The sequence below is a fragment of the Ptychodera flava genome, chromosome 6 (genome assembly GCF_041260155.1).
Source record: "Ptychodera flava strain L36383 chromosome 6, AS_Pfla_20210202, whole genome shotgun sequence".
In the NCBI taxonomy this organism is placed as follows: Eukaryota; Metazoa; Hemichordata; class Enteropneusta; family Ptychoderidae; genus Ptychodera; species Ptychodera flava.
In genome coordinates this window covers 13,483,935-13,498,599 of record NC_091933.1, presented here as the reverse complement: position 1 = coordinate 13,498,599, position 14,665 = coordinate 13,483,935, and the positions used below count along the sequence as shown (strand labels likewise).

Genomic DNA, 14,665 nt, shown 5'->3' with positions numbered 1-14,665 from the left:
CAGGAAGTTATTTCACCTATATATCATTTCGGTTATTGTTCATTGTAAAACGTTGATTTATTCCCCTCGTCGACACGTATGTGTCACCTAGTTACACCAATTTTTGGGATTAAGGTACGACATAGAGAGACAAATAGAAAGATTTAAGCTGTTGTTAAAACTTTCAACAAGAAACCTTTAAAACGTTCCCTTTTGAAAAAAGATAAAAATCAGAGGTCTCCTTTTTGGGAAACTTTGGTACTAGGAAAACAAAGTCTCCTATATGTACCGAAATTTGCATAATCGTTTTAAAGTCAACTAAATCTAATATACAATATTCCCTGGAAATCGTCACACCTTTGACCAGAGTTGTGTTAAGGTTAAACCTGTGATGAAGCCGAAGGGACTTCAAAGAAAATGTGTCATAAGTTGCAGCTGTTTGAAGATCACGGGATTTTAGGTTTAGCTACATGGACACGAGCTGGTACCACGATATCCGTGAATTTGAACCAATGCCTCTCGGAATTGCGAAACGGCTAGAGGTTTGTTGACAAGCTGGCCGCCGACAATCTGGTTTAGTTCCCAGGGTTTAGTTGTCAGGTTTTTCGATTCTATCAAGTACCTACATCGTGATGTGTTTTATTTCCTGATCTCGAAGACAGTCGTGACTCTTAGAAAATAAAATGACCAGGCACACTAAATTGACTGTGGATTTCTCAGAACCATGTTATCCGGAAAGGGAATTTGGAGTCGTGCTCGGCCGTGCTCCTGCAGGCGTGGGTGACTTGTACTTTTGCATGCCGCGGTAGTTCTGGAACAATCTCAAAACCAGAGGGACGTCGGTTCTTGGGTGACAGTTTTGTAGAGGAAAGAATAATATATGGTTTGTTTACCCTGACACGTGTTTTGAATAAACGGCGCCCTTTCTGTCAGTATTATTGATGATAAAGATACACCAAACTTTCGCATGTTCACAAAACACACTGAGACGCATAAACTGTAAGATATGAAACATTATTATGTTGTGTAAGATTTGCGACAGTATAATGCTATTGTCACGGTCAGCAAATTAACACTGATAGAAAATTCATGTGACTTAAATACGACGATATCTACTTTATACACCTCCTGTGTACACATCTTTCCATGCACGCACTGCTAAATTCACTTGCGGTCAACAGGCATGCTAGTCAACTGGCGCGGCGTACAGTGAACATTTTAATTATGTGCCCCGATACCGTTGGCTTCACTGTAATGGTCTGGCCCATCATATATTCCAATAAATTTGTCCTCACCTTCATGAATAATAAAAGTACTCGTGTTTGGATGAGACTTTTGAGTCCCACTGCATGGTAATGAGGTCTGTGTTGTTTTACGTATGGTTTTGCAGTTTACAAGCTACAGGTTTTTCCAGTTTGTGCTTTTGGTGCATTTTTTTCTTTTTGTGGAATTCATATATAACCGCTGTGTTACATTGCATTCACGATTTTGGAGCGGTTAACTGACACATAGTCCCTACCTCCTATGACTGACGCGACCTCAGCAAAACCATAGGTTCTATGGTGTTACATATTTGAGTAACCAATACACAACTTTACCGTCGACATTTATGATAAACAGTAGGTTAATAATTGAGAAATTTGTATCATTACCATGTCATTGTTCCATTCTCAGTTTTATGACCATTAGCACTTTGTAATATAACAGAATAAGTGATAGAACGCTAGTGTTTCAAGCGTATATTTATGACTATGGCGTGATTTAATCGCGATTTTTTAAAACCAGTCCGGATTTAGATTGACTGTGGTGATTTTTCATATAACACCACTGCATGTAACTGACAAGCGTTCTGCGACACTTTCCGTATTCCATGAATGCAATTGTGTATTCCGGCAACGAAGCAAAGCCGTTTGACCACAATTTTATGTTACCATTCAGTACCAATTAAGTATCTTTTCATGCAGTTATACGTATATATGCAATACCGTTTCCGATATACCCTCAGTCTGCATAATTGTCCTAGGAGAACAGGAAAATTGTGTAAATAACTGCCATGTACGGGAGATAAAGTAAAAAGTTACATCGACTAGACGCAGGGTGAAATGTGAAAAAAACAACAAAAAACACTAGGACAAGGTCTTCCAGGAATCGAAAGAGCCAATTTACTCTACGGAACAACGACCTTGAGATCTTGGTAGGAGTGGTCACAATATTAGAAAAATACCTTAATCCCAAAGTTTAGATATTTTCAATTTTCTTGTGAAAATTTGATACTTAAGGCTTGCTCACTTAAAGTTGGATTTATCTGGGTGACCATTCCTGCATACTATTTGAAGGTAAATGTGTCACTTTGTTGTGAACTGAAAGCAATGCCATGCCTCACATCACTGCCATTTTGCCAGTAATTGACTAAATTGTCCGACCACATGCAATGTGCGTTCTACCTTGGCAAAATAATTAAGTTTGCCCACAATCTGAATTTCACAAAGAGCGATAATACTTCTACTGCCATGATTGAAACCTATCTTGCAATCAACATTGTATGACCAAACTCAAATCTTTCCTTTTGTTATGAAACTAAAAGAACTACTACTATACGTCTGAGTTTAAAATATTTTCCTATTTTTTAAGCCCAAAACTTCCATATTTACTATTAAAGCACTAACAGTTTCATTGGATTCTGACGCTACAGTAAGTTAAAAACTGCAATGTTATAGCAAAAATTTGTTTGGCCGTAAGCTAAAAACTTCTTATGTTTCACTGGTTGCCAACAAAAATACGGCCATGCCTTACATCAAATTTGTTCACTGTGAAACCTAACAAACCGCATGATGTAACAAATCAAGTTTTGAAAAGTAAGTTACGTATACTCTCGACATTTACTTAATATATTCTTCATTTTGAAAACAATTCATTTAATGCCTTTGAAATATTATAAATATATATATATATATATATATATATATATATATATATATATATATATATATATATATTTATATTATATATATAGATATGTGTATATTTATATATAATCCCACTCGTGTTTTCCGCGGAGCCGCACAACCTTTTGCCTTCGGCTCGAAGTTGTACGGCTCCGCGAAAAACACTCGTGTACGATGACGTCAAACAAAGAAAAATTTCATGGGATTATATATTTATCACATGAACAGTCTCCGAACTCTACGTTAGATAAAATGTGACAAAATTATTTCGTAGGATAGCAGAGATATTCCATCGATTTGAATTTTTGTGGGCCGGATTACTTTCTTTCCAGTTTGCGCATAGCTAGCTGTGAACGGTCGGTTACTCCTGGTGATATGCAGATTACTTTCATTCATAAATGTGAGTCAGGTTTGAAGGCTACCAATCAGGGAGCCGGTGTTAGTCACGTGGGCTTAAATTTCGATACAGAGCAAAGGAAACGTCTGTCAATCACTTTACTGCCGGGGTGGGCCGGTCGATTTGCAATTTGATGACAGCTTCGACCGTCTCTGTTTGTTTTGGTCTGTACGATTATCGCGTGAATACTTTTTTTATTCGGCACCTTATCGCTAGAAATTGTTGTTAGAACAATAAAAACTTTACGTTTTCAAAAGGTAATTTTGATTATTGAACATCATGACAAAGTAACGGTAGTTCTCTTTTTGGAAAATGTGGTGGCCCTCAAAAGGGCCGTTTATGGTTTGGGTTAGATGGCCGACCGGCTTACTGACTTTGGCTGTCCTCACTGCTGTCTTATATCACTGCTACACGACGACGTTTGCGTTTCGGAGACTGAGGTGATGTTGCTCCTCCGATATTTACTGCAACGTTGATCGTGCAATTATTATAAGTTGCAGTACCAAATATTCCACCGACTGCCGCTGTTGCCGCAGGATGTTGAAACGCGGTCGCGGAGGAGACGACGTTGCTGCTGACGTTCGATGTTAACGTTGCCCCAGAAATAACCGGTCACAGTTCTGGGTTGTTGGCGTCTTCCGATCTGTCATTTGGTGTTCTTTCTGACGCAGTTCAGGTTGTTTTAAACGTGTAGATAGCGACCCGACACCTGCTGCTGGTCGTCTTGCTAATTCACCGCGTAATGGTTCACGCTTTGCACGTTTCGTTGCCCGGAGTTCTGCATAAGTTTTGTTTGGGGAACTCCGCTGCATGTAGACGTCTGATGGTTGTTCGTCTCACGCTGTGGTTGGTTTTTTTACCATCGATACCGGCTTTTTTACAGATCGTACTCAAAATGGTATCTAACTTGTTCGCTCCCATCGGTTGACGTTTGAACAAGATAGATGTTTCTGGTTTGTAATTTATCGCCAGATAGAAGGGCGCGTCGTTCGCTTGATGACTTGGCGGTCGACGGAGCGCATACTGTTTATACGCGTACACGGGACAGCGAGAGGGGTCGTCAGGAATAGCGAAAGCCTTCGGTGGATAGGCCCTAGGTTGTTCGTTCACTTTCCCGGAAGATCTTGTCTTATTTTCCCTCTCGTTGAATTCTAAGAATTCGGTGTTGTCAGCGGTATGCTTCAAGGCGATGTCTCCCCACAGCATCTGTCTGCTCTCTTGACAGCCTCTGAACCCGAAGTGTTTCTGGTTGTTTAGCCAAACGAGAAATAGTAGCGCTTCGGGGTTGTGTGTGCCGATCACACCTTTTTCAAAAAGGAGCTCCTCCTCGCGTTCCGTTAATTCTTCGGCTGCATTTGGTTTATTGCCTTTGCCCTGGGTCTTCAATTGGGCACGTTTTGCTCTCAAAGTTGCCTGCGAATTGCTAAATTCTTTATCGCGGCTGATCGAGAATTTGTAACCATTCTCACCGAGGAAGCGATCTATCCCACGCTGGTAGGTCGTAAGCGAGTCTGGTTCGTACTCAGAACCGTCTTTTTGACGGACACCAGCGTAAAAGCTGCCGAGATAGCAGTCAAGGACATCTGGTGGAATTTCGGATATCGGTCTTGTTTCTGAAGGTCGCATGGTACGCATCCACTTGTTAAACTTGTTTGCAGCACAATTTGTGGACTGCACCGTATTTGTCTTCCTCTGTTCGGTGATCAGCTCTTGCTTGTCGGTCTCCGAGAACTCGACGTAGCGCGATCGCGATGGCTGAACGTTAGAGGAAACGGGCCGCGTATTTTCCTCCATACCAAAAAAATCATCGGTTCCAGTAGCTCCCAATTCCTCCGCTAGACGGAATAGCTCGCGAATTTCTTCGTCGAGATCTTCTGGACGTTCTTGGGTCATTTTGCCGTGTTTTCTGCTGAGTTTTCGTAGCAGCGAACGTTAGACGCACCTTACCGACTGGCAAAATACTGAGAAAGGCGCAGACGACAAAAAATTTGTCCTAATGTTCCCGCTATTTTCCGGCCCCATCGTTAGTCGTCAGCAGTTACCGTCTGCAGCCCGTCAGGTTTATAGGATATAGTATTTTTAGTACAGTTCAACACCTTAATATTTAACCAAGCATGTCAAACTTTCAGGCCATTCTGAATACAGCTTATAACAAACAAGTATCACTTTATTTTTTCTAAATATTGTTTACGGAAATCACGCTAAGCTGGTCAGGTAAATACTTCGCAAGCTCTGAGCCGGCCCTCGGAGCCGGCCGCGGTGAGACGAATGGTATACTCATACCGAAAAAAGTTCCGGTTGATGACGTACAACAGGGGTAATTCGGATTTCTTATCCGTCCTGTTCTACGTCACACAGGTGGGAATTCGGGCCAGTTCATGTGATAAATATATATATATATATATATATATATATATATATATATATATATATATATATATATATATATATATATATATATATATATATATATATATATATATATACAATTTAGCGCAAGTAAATTTTAGCATATGCATAAAATAAAACTTTTTACTTTAAATGTATAAGTACAGTAACTAATTTTCTCCTTTACTCAAACAAATTGCACGAGATCGTATTTCAGCTTTCGAGCATGATATGCAATTCCTTTCTTTGATTAAGCACCATATGACAAGTTTTTAGTGTTGTGTCACGTGTCCTTATCACAATGTCCGATCATATCAGCGGAAACAACTGTGGTCAGCATTTGAGATAGAACGAAGGGATGCTATTAAAATATCATCAAACGAGTTCCTCTCCGACAAACACAATGTTTTGTACGCAGAAATTGAAGTTCTGAACGCGTACTGCCGGCATCGAAACCAATCAGATGAATTAATATAATAAAGCGCGTTACGAACTTTTTGGAAGATAAGCTACAATTTGAATGACGAGCTGACAAGATGTACAGTTTCAAAGAATGGAGATTTAGTGAAGTGGATTTCCCAGTCATTCGATAGCACTTCCTCTTTTCTTAAACAGTCACGTTTGCCATGGGAGAAATTTTACTGCGCCCCTGGGATGTTCTGTTTCCAATGATACTTAGAAATGTGTAAGGTTGTCCATCGTTGGATGCTGCAAGTACAACCAATTCTCACGCTTTGAATCTTCGAGGGACTCTCTCGATAACTTTTAATACATTTCTATCACCTGGTTTGTAAGTTATGTAAAGCTTAACTTATTATGCTGCTACACCCAAGAGTGTTAAAATGAAACGCATGAGATTCGTCAATATAATTTAGTGCTACACCAATATACAATTGTACCGTCGACGGATGGATGTTATGTTTTTGAAAAAGTAAAATCTATCATTTATATGTCATACATTTTTGTGGCACCACGTGGCACATCATACAGAGACAATACGTTAAGGTAGAAATACATAGATTATTAGTGGCATGACACTGTGGTTGAATTTGGTCTCTGGCACAAGTTGTACCTTGAGGCTCGAGTCTGCACGCTGTAGATTCTATGCAGTAACAAGGTCTTAATATCTGGGGTGGACGGACTGATTAATGAACTTGAATATCCAGGTTAATTAACCCGTACAATCCGACACGAAAACTGTTTATTCGGACAGATTTTCAAGTTTAAAGCGAAGAGATTGAATTGTTCACTTCTCAATTCTCTTCGACACTGTTTTCTAACAGCTTCGCAAAACCACCGATAGAAATTTGCAGTATACAAATACGTGCAGAACAAGTGATTTGTGTTACTATACCTGCTTTGGAATTTAACGGGAAATTTCAGTGGGAAGTTGACGCATTTTATCTCAAACGACTGCCTATTTATCTTGGGTGGTGACCATTAAAAGTACGTTTACATCATCCATTGGCTGAGTGCCAATATATAATGTCAAACCAATTGTTCGATCATCTCTTCAGCTTCGCCAACCACTGACAAATTTTTCGTTCGAAATTTATCAGAAATCAAAACCATAGCGGAATCAACAGAGTACGAAAAGTGCGAATCCTACGACTTTATTCAGATTCAGGGGCCAACATTTGACCTACTCGCGATCCCCATTCATAATGCCTTTACAAAATTTATGTCACTCCTGAAAAGAGAAGCTACGATTTAAAATGTGATATACGTCCCTTATTTGAAAGATAATCATCAAAACACCGCATGCAACATGAAGTTGTCAAAAACCTTAACTTTTCACCTCCTTTTTTTTTATTCAGGAGCACTGAATCTTCCTTTGGCCTAAATCGAAATCTCTCTCTCCCTCTCTCCCCCTCTCTCTCTTATCCATTATTGCTGAAAATTTGGGCATTGTTGAAAAAATGTCGTGAACATGACGATTAGTTTGACAGGTGAAAATACAAAGGGATTTTCAAATCGTCCCCTGGTTCCGAAACTTTCCATACACGGTTGTGAAAGTGACTTCATTCGTATCGACGAAAAGGTGATTGCCAAGCGCAACTTGATGATCAAACTCCCTTACCAGACACTTTATCCACCATAAATATACTATGTCATGAAGTTGCACTTATTTCAGATTAATAGCACGGGAAGTTATTTCACCTATATATCATTTTGGTTGTTGTTCATTGTAAAACTTTAATTTATTCCCCTCGTCAACACGTATATGTCACCTCGTTACATCAACGTTTTGGAAATACGGTACATTTTGTAGCACGCGCCTCGACATTGAAAGACTTAAATTGTTGCTCAAACATTCATCAAGAAAACTTAAAACGATTTCCTTTCAAAATAAAGATAAAATCAGACGTCATCGTTCAAATGTTGGTACTAGGAAAACAAATTACCCTATATTTACTGAAATTTGAAATTATCAATGACCGCCATTCCTGCGTTAACTCTATGGAAAAAATCAATTTTTTCTATTTTCACAAATATAAGCCTGTGAAAACGTTATTAACTCAATGAACCTCAAAATGGCCCCTTACAAATAATAGAAGACCATAAAAACAAAATTATTGAAAAAGTTCTAGATTCCGAATATCAGTGCCTGAGAAGCATTCCGCCGTTAATATTTTCACTCGTCGTACTCGATTTTTAACTTGTAGACTAAAATTGATTCAACGTAAATGTACTTCCTGAATGTAAGGATGTGCATGCTTATGTTTTGACTATCAATTGGAGCGTGTTGCGCTAGATTTCACAAAATGAATAATTAGCAGTATGCCCCACTGAAGGCAACCCACCGACAATATGCAAGAAAGACTGAATAAAAACAAAGACAATATGCAAGAAAGACTGAATAAAAACAAGCTTATGGTGCACATACTATATCGGAAACTATATACACAAAATGCCGTCATTCACTGGAACTCAAGGATTTAAATACCCGCAACTGGATTCATGTATTCTGAGTTTTCAATAATATGACAAGTTTTTTGAAATTGGCGGAGAAATATGACATGAAGAGAAAACCGTTTTTTTTTTCATCTGTATTGTAGGAAGCACCTCAGAACAAGGTTATTTTCTCTATCGGTCTGAGAAAATTGGAACTTCAATATATTTTAAAGTCGACTTAATGTAATCTCCGGCATTCCCTGAAAATCGTCGCCCCTTTTGACCAGACGTATTTGAGGTTAACCGATTATGAAACCGAAGTGACTTCAAGGAAAGTGTTTCATAGTTTGCTATACTTAGTGATCGTCACGGGCTTTTCGATTTAGCTACATGCCACGAGCTGGTAACACGATATCCGTGAATTTGAACCAGCTTCTCTCGGATTTGTGAAACGACTAGAGGTTTGTTTCATAAGCTTGCCGCCGACAATCGTTTTTTATTCTTTTCAGTGATGTGTTGTATTTCCTGATCTTAAAGGGAGTCGTGACTCTTAGAAAATAAAATGACAAGGCACACACAAGTGACTTTGGATTTCTCAGAATCATGTGTTAACCGGGAAGAGAACTTGGAGTCGTGCTCGGCCGTGCTCCTACAGGCGTGGGTGACGTGTACTCTTGCATGCCGCGGTAGTTCTGGAACAATCTCAAAATCATCAGGACGTCGGTTATCGGGTGACAGTTTTATAGAGGAAAAAATAATCTATGGTTTGTTTGCCCTGGCATGTAAATTGAATAAACGCTCCCTAGCGGTTGATTTTAAATATTCCCTTTCTCATCAGTATTGTTGATGATGAAGATGTCAAGCGTGCGCATGTCTACGAACACCTCTAATCTGTAAGATGTAGAGATATTACTAGCTTGCGTTCGATTTGCGACACAACAATGCCATCGACATGATCATCAGTTGAACAATGAAAATGAATTCACATGACTAAAATACAACGATATCTACTTACACCTCGTGTCTACCATCATCTTTCCACGAAGGCTAAATTTACTTGTGGTCAACAGGCGTGCTTGTCAGCAGGCGTCCAGTAAACATTTTAATTAAGTGATATGATGCTATTGACTTCACTGTAATTGTTCGGTATATCATGTACCAATAAATTTGTCCTCGCCTTCGTGAACCTTAAAAGCGTTTGGGAGCTTTGGAGTTCCAACTGTGACGTATTCACCATGGATGGTAGTGAGGTAAGTGTTACGTATGCTTTTGGAGTTTCACAAGTTCTACAGGTTTTTTCCAATTTTGCTTTTGGTGCATGTCTTTGTGGTTGTTTAAATCACAAATCCCCGCTGTGCTACATGCATAGTGTATTTTTTATTTTGGAGCGGTTAATTGACACACAGCCCTTACCTCCTGTGACTGACGCGACCTCAGAAAGGCGATAGGTTGTATGGTGTTACATATTTGAGTAACCAATACACATCTTTACCAGGAGAAACCGTCGACATGTCCAACTTTCTGTTTTATGACCATAACCTTTTTATTATAACAGAACACATGGAAGTGCGAGAACACTAATGTTACGTTTCATGATTACATTTATGACTATGACGTGATTTAATCGCAACAAACCCTATATCAATTGTTTTAAACAACTCCAGATTTAGATTGACTGTGTGATTTTTTACAATATGAGGCATGTCAATGAAGCGTTCAACAACACTTTCCGTAGTAAATAAATGAATACAATTATGTAATCATCGGGCAACAAAGCAAGGCCTTTTGACTGCAATTTCATCTTACGATTTGGCTCTTTACAATACATGCAGCAATACGTGTATATGCAATTCCGTTTCAAATAAATGTCCCCTGCATAATTGTCCTTCCAGTCTAGGATATTTGTGTAAATAGCTGCCATGTGTGGGAGATAAAAAACCAAATTATATCGATCAGGCGCGGGGTGTAATGTGAAAAAACCAGGAAAATTCTTCTCGGAATCTAACTAGCCATTGTACGCTATGGAATATATATTTTATTATATCGACATCTCAACATCGTGCTGAGTGTTGAGTTAACAGAGTAGATTTAGTAGACAGCGTCAACTTCATTTGTGCCAAACTAACAGGTTCGTGCGCGTGAGTATTTTCTGTGTCTGGTGTGTAATCTTATGAAGGGACAGCCGTAGATGAGAGAATGTCCAGAAACTAATACGAACAGATGATGATACACGATTTGATGGTATTAGAACAGATCGATAAATTGACGACAACGTAAAAAGAGATGTCGACGTAACATTTACAGGAAATTGCCAAACTGTGTAACAGTGGCGCGGCATTCTTGGCATTTCACTCAAAACTCGACGTGCATTTCTGGGCTCACATCACCACACATGACATGAGCCCTTTCATGATATAGTGCAACAGAATGAAATAACATTAAATTCGTTTGATGTATTTGGGAATAAATGGTGCGTAATTCGCTATTTATTTTAGCTAAGCAGTAGCTTTTCTTGATAATTAATATTAAGAAATTCAATACTGCCGTGAAGTGTTACGCGAGACACATAAGACTGAGTTACTATTAAGGTAGTACGCGTCTAGAAATTGAGATCGAAAAAGGATTTAAAATTTTACTCAAACTTTCCAAGAAACTTTTCATCATTCCCTTTCGAAATCAAGAATAAAAATATGGGGTCACCATGAAACAATTTTGTGCTGGAGAAACCTAATCTTTACCAAATCTGATTTTCAACATTGCCGCCATCCGGATTTGTCTAACAACGTAAACTGTATGGAGAAAGACAAATCGATTTTCACAAAATTTGATGGTCCGAATATCTGTCTCAAAGGCGCATTTCTACATGAGTTCTGATTATTTATACGGCTGCTTTCTTATAGGGGTTTACTAACTACCCTTTTACTTTCAACAGAGCAAACGTGAGATGGAATATCTCCTCGACGGGGTCAAGAAACAGTCACCGACCACTGTGACCGAATCTCCTGGAAAAGAGCTGGTCACGGAGACCCGTGAAACCACACCGTCCGGAGGAGAAGTCATCAGTACTGGTGCAGTACACAATGGACCGAAGAAGAACGTAGTCAGCGTCAATACCTACGCAACAAAAAAGACAATCTGCCAAGGTCTGTTGGATGTGTCTCTGCTGGCGTCCAACGCGGTCGTGTTGAGATTCGTAATCATCACCGATACCCCATACAGCACCGTGTACTACCTTCTGCTGTCCCTGATAGGAATCTCAATCTGTCTTCAGTTTGTCGTTGCAGTGTTTCTGTTTTGTAAAATCACCGTACCCTCGATGTGGACAATGAGGACCAGAGGAAGAGGGCTGATTTCTATAACAACCTTGCCACATTCTTCATCATGTTGTTGACTTTCCTGAACGTATTTATATGCGTGTTCGCCATCTACTCCGAGTGCAAGTGCGATGTGTTGTGTGCTTCGCTCAATATTACTTAAGGTAGAATGCACATCGGGGACATGTCGTCAGATATTCGGTCTCTCAAACTTTCACAATGTTCTTCTGATCTACCACTTGTTGAGGCTCATTTTAAAGGTCTTGTGCAATAAAAGTTTTTACCATCTTAGTTTTTCGAAAAATCGAGCATTTTAATTTTCATCATAGAACAAACACAGGGGTGGCGGCCACTTTGAATACCAGATATCAATAAAATTCAGGTTATTTGTTTGTCTTGTACCAAAATTTGCACTGTAACCCCTGACTTTTATTCTTGATTCGGTGAGAGAGAAGTTTAAAATTTCATTCAGGAAAGTTTGAGAAAAAGTTTAAGTCAGTCATTTTTGAGAAACATACTATACTACCTTAATTAGATCTTGGGACCGAGGGCTCTTTCTTTCCCTTTAATTTCTGAAAAATGAAACAACCTGCGAGTGCGAAATTGATATAGCGAGAAAAAACCAGCAAAATGTGAGAAGTCTGTTCAATCATCATGGGTAAAACTTCAAATGTACTCGCTTCTGCTAAAGATATCGTTTATCTCAAAACTATATCAACACAGAAAGGAGAAGAGATATTTCCAAATGAAGGCCTAATCTGTGCTTGTGATTTGTAAGTCAATATATTTATTATGATAATGTCAGAAAATTATCAAGAATAACTGACCTACCAAGGGTAACGAACGGAAGGTTAACATGTGTATGTCTTATTTACATATCAATATTTATGACCGACATTGTAACAATGAGGTAAATACAGAAATTTGAACAAGTACAACAATATCATTCTTATTAGTGTATTTTTTCTAAATCACTGCATGTAATTAACACAGTGTTCTGCGATCCGCTGTAAATCATTGAATACAGTTATGTAAACCTTGATGCAATTGTGAGGGGCAATTTGATAGCAAATTCATGGCGCCATTTAACACCAATGAAGTCTCTTTAGGGACCGTTCAGGTTTTACGGCGGGGGGGCGGCAAAATCCAGGGGGGGGGTCATTGTAATTTTGGAATTCGCAAAGGGGGGGGGGTCATCGCTTTTTCACTGGTAGGAAAGGGGGGAGGGGTCACCACATTTTCAAAAACATAATACCAACAATAAAGTATACTTTATGCCATGGCCATGATCGACCCTCTTTACCGGCGGGCCGCCTTCGGCGGCCCACTACAATAAATATACATTATGTATTACCCATGACCCTCTTAACGGGCAGAAGCCTTTGGCGGCCCATTCCAATTAGGTTCACTTTATGCCATGGCCATGATTGACCCTCTTTACCGGCGGGCCGCCTGCGGCGGCCCACTACAATAAATTGACTTTATGTAATACCCCACAGCAATCTTACCGTAAAATTCCCAATTGAAGCCGCGGCTTGTATTAGAAACATTTTTGAGGGACCCCTGGGATCACGCACTGAAAAATGGTAATGGCCGCGCGCCTTCAGCGGCCCTGTCCAGTAAAGTCTACTTTATGCAATAGCAATGATCGACCCTCTTTACCGGCGTGCCACCTTTGGTGGCCCACTAGAATAAAGTTGACTTTACGTAATGGCCCATGACCCTCTTAACCGGAGGGCTGCCTTTGGCGAACCACTCCAAAAAGTTTACTTTATACAATGTCCATAGACATGAGTTGTCTATGGAAATGAAGTTAAAATTGCCTTACAGTCGTCCTAATTAACAGACGTTTCAATGGATGTGGCTGAGAAGTTTGTGCACTGGCATCTCTGCTACACGAATAAAGTGCGCCGCGTACCGGCATGGTACGCGTACCGCGTACCATGCGGGTTAATTTGACATATGGGTTTTGGTTATTTTTCAGAGGGGGGGGGGTCATCAATTTTTTTTCGTCTGACAAAGGGGGGGGTCATCTTTTTTTCTCAAAAAATGCAGGGGGGTCTATATTTTTTTGAACACCGGTGACAAAATTTTGCCGGCCCCCCCCCAGGCCGTAAAACTGAACGCTCCCTTGCGTGTGGTCATACCATTATGTACAATTCCGTTCCATACAAAAGATGTGCGCTGCGATGGGATCGAAGTGTGAGGCCGAAGGCTGATCCTCGGTACTAGTGTAAAGAAGGGAACAGAGGCGAGGTTCGGCCTTGGGCCTGACACTTCGATCCCAACGCTACGCGCACTTGTGTTCATAACTATATAAGTTTCGCTGCTTGTCTAGTGTGAAAAGTCGCAACATTCAGTACGAAATTACAGAAGATGGAGAGAAAGTAGCGACTTAAAGAGAGTGTAATCTAGAGTTGAATTTTACAAACCCAAGGATAGTCTGTCGAAAACCGACCTTGTCTATACCTGGTCGATGAACACACTAAATTGTTCTAACTGGTCTACTTTACGGTTTTCAATTCTCAGAATATAGTGCCGATATCGATAAATTTCGTGCCAATTATTATATTTATCAAAATTAACGTCATACGTATGGGCCCTTTGCATTTTGTGTGTCGGTGTGTTGTACGGACAAGGAGCTTGATTGAAATTTAATTGACCGTATAAGTATATGATTAGGTATACGTAGTCAGGGAGATACGCTGACGACCGTTGAGAAGACAGGTTGCAACTGAATACCGAAA

At 39.8% G+C, this 14,665-nt stretch overlaps 2 protein-coding genes across 2 annotated transcripts; one reads left to right on the top strand and one right to left on the bottom strand.

Moving 5' to 3' along the window:
* Window positions 1–4,068: 4,068 nt before the first annotated feature.
* On the bottom strand, window positions 4,069–5,214 carry LOC139134200 (uncharacterized protein KIAA1958-like). Its single transcript, XM_070701113.1, has one exon. It carries the CDS (start codon window positions 5,212–5,214, stop codon window positions 4,069–4,071), a length of 1,146 nt encoding a protein of 381 aa, XP_070557214.1.
* A 4,496-nt stretch (window positions 5,215–9,710) lies between these two features.
* On the top strand, window positions 9,711–12,209 carry LOC139134887 (ninjurin-2-like). Its single transcript, XM_070701965.1, has 2 exons — window positions 9,711–9,854; window positions 11,537–12,209. The coding sequence occupies exons 1-2, from the start codon at window positions 9,840–9,842 to the stop codon at window positions 11,993–11,995; spliced, it is 474 nt and encodes a 157-aa protein (XP_070558066.1). The 5' UTR covers window positions 9,711–9,839; the 3' UTR covers window positions 11,996–12,209.
* The last annotated feature ends 2,456 nt before the right edge of the window (window positions 12,210–14,665 follow it).

Bases quoted from the DNA above. Each gene is read 5' to 3' on its own strand.
- LOC139134200 (XM_070701113.1), bottom strand. From the start codon at position 5,214: ATGACCCAAGAACGTCCAGAAGATCTCGACGAAGAAATTCGCGAGCTA.